This window comes from Priapulus caudatus, unplaced genomic scaffold (assembly GCF_000485595.1).
Source record: "Priapulus caudatus unplaced genomic scaffold, Priapulus_caudatus-5.0.1 Scaffold2169, whole genome shotgun sequence".
Classification (NCBI taxonomy): domain Eukaryota; kingdom Metazoa; phylum Priapulida; class Priapulimorpha; order Priapulimorphida; family Priapulidae; genus Priapulus; species Priapulus caudatus.
Window position 1 is genome coordinate 37,864 of NW_014579230.1, and position 7,554 is coordinate 45,417.

Here is a 7,554-nt window from a genome sequence, read left to right on the forward strand (position 1 = left end):
AATAAATTCTATATTGTCATTATGGACTTATAGGGTGATGAGGGGAAATGTTATATAAAGAGTAGGCAACCACAAACCAATTTAATCCATACAAATCTAGACAATTACATCTTAGACATGCCTATAGCTATGGCTGGATATTATCACTGTCGTTCTTCACCGTGAAGTATAGGCAGCAACACACAGCCATCACCGTATGTCAAATTAATAGCCTTCCAGTAGAATTCTGACTGATGTAGAAGTTTTCTCTTCCCATTGTGCATATTATTCTCACTTGTGTATACAATGTTCAACAATTTGGAGTCACATGGGTCCATAAAAAAGCTTTCCAGGTGGCGGTTCCTGAGAACATCACAAACACAATAGCCATCTTCTCTGTTCTCACGAATGAAGATAAACTGTTCTGTTCTCAGTAAAAAAAACTATCTTTTCTCCTAGATGACATATACCTGAAATGATTGTTCAAGACAGGAATATTACCAGCCTTCTCTGCTTCACTCATTCTCTTTGTAACCTGCGCAATGGGGTTACGGGAACTGCGTACAAGCTTCTTTATCACTTGTAAGTTGTTTTCAAATGGAAATGCTGACACTTCATTGAGAGAACATTGGAAATGTTCCACATCATCACTCAGATGAATAAGATTATGTACATTATACACATTGAACGTGTTCCCGTAAATGTCACTGGACCTTGTAACAAAATATTCTAGCAGCTGCTTAGCATAAAGTGGGTAATAATTCCGCTTGACATAATCTGAATCGAGAAGAAATGATAGCGAGACTGCCAATGTCAAAAAATGATCGTACATATTCTGTGTCACGATGCCTTTCAACACCACTGGACCTGTGTAGAGCAAAAACTGACGAAATTCAGTCGCCCTTCACTTATCCAAATCCACCAGAGATCGAGGTTGCTAGCAAACTCCGAAAGCAACTGTCCACTGAGGGAAACCAGATTATCCGATATTCTGCCCAGAAGCTGCGCCGACAACCGGCAAATTCTGGGTCCCTTTCGTATATAAATAAGCATTCTGCGAGTGACACCAAGGCAAACCAAGTTCATATAGTCTAGTGCAAAAGCTGTCACACAAGGAAATCTCACTTCAATCAGGGGTGTCACGCCAACCTGGTGATCTGCGTAACCCCTATTCAAAAAGTGTTCATCTGTTCTCTGAGGAAAAGATTGAGCAGTATCATACACAACTCTGTCTTCGTACCATCCTTTAATAGTGCACGTTTTACTTGCATGGTATCCACTATGACCCTTGGTACACTTCAGAAAGGACCTGGCAGGTGCATCCATCATATGTCAGTCCATGCTCGCTCAGATGTGTGTATTCTTCCACAAAATCTGCCAGAAAGTCGNGCGCCGCATACTACCGCTGTGCCGCGGGCGCGCGCGCGGTATATATCACCGCCGCGCCGCATACTACCGCTGTGCCGCGGGGGCGCGCGCTCGGTATATATCACCGCCGCACCGACGCACCGCCGCGCGCGTGGACCTCTATCACCGCGCGCCCGCGCGCGCGCGGTATATCTCACCGCCGCGCCGCATGGCCGCATACCACTGCTGCGCGCGTGGACCGCTATCACCGCCACGCCGCATACCACCGCTGCGCGCGCGGACCGCTATCACTGCCGCGCGCGTGCGGTGCATACGCGTTCATGACTTGCTGCGGCGCTGTATCTATCCTCGCGCCTCATGGCTGCTGTTACAATTGCATACATAATGAAGAATGCATGGATAAGTAGATGACCCCTTTTCAGATATGATCACTGTGTGATATACAACAACATAATACAATAATAATACAGTATTACAATAATACCGAATCCAATTTCAATTTTCTGGTGTTCTTTTGTGCAATTTTTATTTTGTAGAGCGGAACTCCCTGTTCCGCGGGGGGCAGGCCCGTAACCAGGGGGGGATCGGGTGGATCGGACGATTGTGTCAATGCTACTCTAGATCTACCATTATCGATAGAAATGAATTAGTGATAGAAGTATTTAATATTGTTAGAACTACATATATTTTGTTGCAATTTGGGACTGTACTTTTTCAGGCTTGGTGAGACATGTAATCACGTCGCCGCTATCCTCTTCAAAGTGGACTACGCATGGCAGTGGGGGGTGAACAACAAGGCGTCGACCTCCAAACCTTGCCTGTGGAAGGAGCCGTCATCAAAGAAAGTGGCCCTCCGACCCATTCCGCTCTCAGCTATGCTGATAAAGAAGCCCCATTACCGCCATGGAGGTATATTGATTAAATATTTTGTGCTTTTGTAACGAGTTAAGTGAAAGCAGTGAACTAGTGAAATGATATCGAGTGAGTGTATGGGTGATATTTCCATCCATCAGCAATATAATATGGTATTTTTCTATATATTGCATGCAAAGATCATACTATAATTGATATTATGTACAAATTTGATATTTTGAGAATGACATGTATGACTATCCTGTTGTTGTTTTAGACCAAGTCCACAAAAATGACAATAGGGCCTAAGATAAAATATTGCTTGTTTCCCCTTTACCGACCGACTCACCAAAATGCCCCGACTAGACACATTTTATTGGCCGATTTAAAAAGGATTATTATTTCTTTTCGTTTCGCGGAAAAAATGCAAATTCGTTCCGTAAAAAAACTGTAAAATATTGGTAATTTACATATATATTTACATATAAACACACCTTCTCAAACAAAGTAAAAAAGATTTTTTACCTACCTACCGACTCGGTACCCTGAGAGGCCAGTAGGTAAAGGGGAAACAAACAAATTTTTAAGGGTGGCTTAACTTGTTGAATTTTAAACAATTGTTATTATATATTGTTTTTTTTTTAGGAAAAAACAAGCCGATCAATCACCCAAAGAGGCAAATGTTCAAGGTGGTAAAAAAGTCTCGGCCTGCCACGCTGTCAAGTTTGATGGGATCACTATCCATTAGCTGCCCAGATGCTGCAGTGTTCCAGTACGCGGACATTGATGTGTCGCCTAATTTCCAAATATCGGATGATGTGAACGTATCCTGCACAGTGGACGTAGAGACAACTGAAGTGGCCCCCCCAATAAAGACACTCACAGAAGCGGCTCAAGATGTCGACAATGCAATGGCGCTCGTCAAGAACTTGGAGTATTCGGAGGAATCTGTGGCAGAGTTGGCCAAACTAACAAGTGGACAGGCGGACAATCCATTGTGGTTTAACCACAGAGAGGGCAGGATCACAGGGTCAAGGATGCACGCTGTCCACACCAAAATGAAATCTATTTCGGCCGACCCAAGCAAAAATGCAGATTCCTTGTTGTCCAGTTTAATGGGATATACCAAAGTGTCCGACAACATCCCAGCTCTCAAATATGGCCGGGTAATGGAGGATGAGGCCCGGAGTCGGTATGTGAAAGAAACACAGGGCAACCACCTCAAATTGTCAGTGACACCATCAGGATTACATGTGTCGGCTAAGAAAGGGTTTATTGGTGCTAGTCCGGATGGTCTGGTGTCCTGTGATTGTTGCGGACAGGGACTTTTGGAGATCAAGTGCCCAATTAGTATAGCCCATGATGTGCCAAGTTCAGCCAACCTGGCATACCTTAAGTACGGTAAACTGTCGAAAACTCATACGTACTATACGCAAGTGCAGGGGCAGTTGGCCATTACAGGTAGGCAGTGGTGTGACTTTTTCGTTTACACAAAATATGGTCACTACCTGGAGCGAGTACTGTTCGATGAAGAATTTTGGAGCTGTGTAGTAAGCAACCTCGAGAAGTTCTTTGTGCACTTTGTGGCACCAGAACTACTGAGCAGAGATCTAAAAAAATCCCGTGCCGCGCCATTGGATGTTCATGTACAGATGACACCAGTCCAGACAAAAAGTACACCGCGCAATCCGCCACAGGTACCAAAGAAAAAAGCCAGAACAACAAGAAGACGAAAGCCGACAACCAAGCCAATTTACATATGTGGTTCGTGTGGAAAGGAGTGCAAGGATGAAGAAGACATTGATAGTGATGAGGACTTTACGATTGGCTGCGACAAATGCAGAAAGTGGTTTCACTGGTCGTGTGTTGGGTATGAAAGTGAAGAGTGCGACAAATGGTGCTGTGGGGACTGTGGTGCGAGTGACATGGCCATGTAAATTAGGAACTTAGGACTTGATGGTACATTGTGCGGTGATGGTTTATCCATATGACGTAAAGCGGATTACCTCTGAATTTCAGGCCTTGCATACATGCAGGATTTATATGCCGAGTACTGTTACTTTTAATAGCTATATGTAGATGTATCCTAATGACCTGTGGTGGACGCGGGTGACCTTGAGAATGTGAAATCTGAACATATCACCGCCGCGCCGCATACTACTGCTGTGCCGCGGGAGCGCGCGCGCGGTATATATCACCGCCGCGCCGCATACTACTGCTGTGCCGCGGGAGCGCGCGCGCGGTATATATCACCGCCGCGCCGCATACTACTGCTGTGCCGGGCGGGTCAAACGTTATGTGTTTAGTTATATGTGTATGCGTTCAGATTCTAAACACATACTTGATCCATCCGGTTATCATCATTAAACGTTATGTTTATATCTCTATGGGTGAAGTGTTTATGTTGTAAACATAATGTCGAGTTCTAATTTGTATTGTATGTTGTTGGTTAACACGTACTAGAAATGACACGATTTAGGATTAATTTATGTATTTCAGTGTTATGCTAAAAATTGTATTCACATTTCTACTTTGTATAAGTAACATTTTTTAGGTTTGCGGCAATGAGAAAGTTGTGAGAAAATACTGGTTAGCAACCAATCCTCGCCAGTGACCTGTTATATGATGTTCAATTTCTGCATACATGTATGTATAAAGCTGTTGTGTTGTGTTGCGTAAAATTACAACCTGCCACACAAGTTGCATGTAGCAGGCGGGTATTTTATCAATGATTAATAATAATATGAAGAATACTATTAATTATTAAACTGGTAGTATGGTGTTTCATTCTATTCATTCCACATTTCCTGACACAACACAAGTTACAGCTGCCTCCAAAGATACACACACAAGAACGCACACATTACATATTTGTCATAGATATACATACAATTTGATACTACAGTACTAACGCCGACTATTGCGCAACTTAATCGCAGCAGATCTACATTCTTGACATAGCACAATGTACACATGTGTTACAATTGAAGCAACCATGTTTTCAGTCTTTATTTTACAAGTGGAGGCAACAAGTTGACGATGCCTGCACAGATTGTGACAATGTCATTAGCAAGCGGTGTGAGGGAGATGGGGAGAGTTTGCTTCAGAATCTGAAAGTACTTCAGACGACCAATGGCCCGCTCCACATGAATTCGCATATTTGCGACAACTTTGGTCCGAAGTACGCCTTCTGGAGTCATCTGTTCAGCACCCTGTCCTGGTGGAGGGATAATTAGCCGAGCCATCTTCATCACCAAGTCAGATTTAATTGGAAAACCTCTATCTGCCATGACTTCATCAGTAGGCTCGATCAGATCTAAGAAACCAGACTCCTGCACAATAAATCGATCTGATGCTCGCCCCCCCCATGCCTCGGAAATATAGGATATAGCTCCATTTGGGGCAATGGCTACCAGAAATTTGAGAGTGTTGTGTCTCTTGTAGTCAGAGTAAGTATGTCCCTGCATCTCCATATCTCGTGGTCGATCAATGAACATCTCGGTGCAGTCGATAATGCATCGGAGCTTTGGCGCGAACGTCTTGTAGGCGTCTGGCAGAGTCCGCAACACCACTTCCTTAGCTGGCCAGTAGATAAGTGGCTTTAGTTCATATGCCAAGAACTTGATCCATGTATTTAGTACTTGCGAACAAAGCGCTGGGGACACTAAAAAGATGTCGCCGAGAAAGTCATTGCCAAGTCCTAGCCGAAGTTTCATCAGGGTCATTAGCATCTCATCTTTAATAGAGAGTTTACGCTTTGGACCTGGCTTCTGTGGTACCTTCTTGAATTTTCTAGGGACTTTGGTAACAACTTTCACAACTCCTTTCCAATACACGAGGTGTCTTGCTTGAGACAACAGGTGTCGATACAAATCAGTAAATGAACCAGCATTTGGCAGACCTGTGTACAGACGCACTTTCTCATTGTCTGATGTAACCATGTTTGTAATGTGCCGACTCGCACTTTTCCTGCTAACATGTTCTGTTCTAGCAGAAAGAAGATCCAGTTTAGACTTCATCTGATTGATGGTCACTTGCTTTGTAAAACACCCCTGACATGTACAATCTGGCGAACAGTCACAATTTCCAGCATAGGTGTGGTCATGTGTCAATGGTTGCGGCAGAGTTTCAGCGTAGTCGAGATCTGATTTTGGTAGCACAGTTTCCCCAGCAATTTCGTCACATGAAACAAAAGTAGCTTCCTGCTCATGAGTTGATACATTGGATTCCAGCTCATTAAGTGGCAGCTTCGTCTTTTTTTCTTTTTTTGGCATTTCATGCTTTTGAATGGTTCGTCTTGCTGCTACGACTTTAACTTTGTGTCCCAAATGTTCTGTAGGATATGGATGTGCCGTGGTAGGCTGGCCGTCAACGAAGTGCTTGGAGCAGATCCTGCTATATTTGTTTGGCTCCCAGTTTTTGTTGGTGACTGCATCCTTCCGACCCACAAGTTTTGTCCACTGTTTACGTGCATCAGGGTCTTTCCGCTCTGTCGGAAAGGGAATTAGTATGAATGGTGGGTCACATATACACTGTCCAGTGCCAAAATTACACCCATGCTGACTGCATAATTCGGACTTCCACTTCTTCAGCCCATACGTCCCATTTCCACAGTCTTTTATGGAACAGATGCTCATGATGAATCTGAAATAAATATACAGTATATAATTTAAACCAAAATAATGATAATATTAATAATACATATTTAAAATTATAAACAAATTAAATCAGAATGTGTGTACATATCATGCATGATCATCACATGTTGTACATACATACATAACTACTTCTAATGTCAATTCTATAATATACAGCCTCATCTGATTAATATATAACTTGCATTATATAATATTAGATGGTTGGAATATATCAGATTTTATTATTTTATAAATCAAGTCCCAGGCTTGGGTAGTCCATTGAGCTTAAAAACACTGTAGACTTTAATAGTAGGCTATTATAGTATCAGTTTTAATCTAGTAGCTAATAATAGTTACTACATTACTACTATATATACTGTACAGACTTTAATAAGTGTACACATAGTTAGATGTTATTGATTTAAATATTTATTATGAAATTGTTATATACTGGGTACTCCTGCTGTCGTGTTTATACTAAAGTACTACGTACTACGATCTACCAGTACTACTACAACATAGTATTGTAGTGCCCTAGGGTAGACGACTACGGTTCGACAGACGTTCGGTAGTAACGCGTGTCCAGTAGTGGGATCAGTGTCCGCTCCTGCCGATGACGATCCGCAAGACGGCGATGAGCACGTAGCGGATAACAGGTCGTACCAGAGGAACAGAACACGGTGAAATTCGGTTAACGATACGGCTATATAGCTTTTAT

At 42.9% G+C, this 7,554-nt stretch overlaps 2 protein-coding genes across 2 annotated transcripts; one reads left to right on the forward strand and one right to left on the reverse strand.

Annotated features, from left to right (window-relative positions):
* The first annotated feature begins 2,056 nt into the window (after positions 1 to 2,056).
* LOC106818334 lies at positions 2,057 to 4,136 on the forward strand. Its single transcript, XM_014823049.1, has 2 exons — positions 2,057 to 2,256; positions 2,845 to 4,136. The coding sequence occupies exons 1-2, from the start codon at positions 2,223 to 2,225 to the stop codon at positions 4,134 to 4,136; spliced, it is 1,326 nt and encodes a 441-aa protein (XP_014678535.1). The 5' UTR covers positions 2,057 to 2,222.
* Positions 4,137 to 4,604: 468 nt separating this feature from the next.
* LOC106818335 lies at positions 4,605 to 6,874 on the reverse strand. Its single transcript, XM_014823050.1, has one exon. The coding sequence runs from the start codon at positions 6,834 to 6,836 to the stop codon at positions 5,208 to 5,210; it is 1,629 nt and encodes a 542-aa protein (XP_014678536.1). The 5' UTR covers positions 6,837 to 6,874; the 3' UTR covers positions 4,605 to 5,207.
* Positions 6,875 to 7,554: the final 680 nt, after the last annotated feature.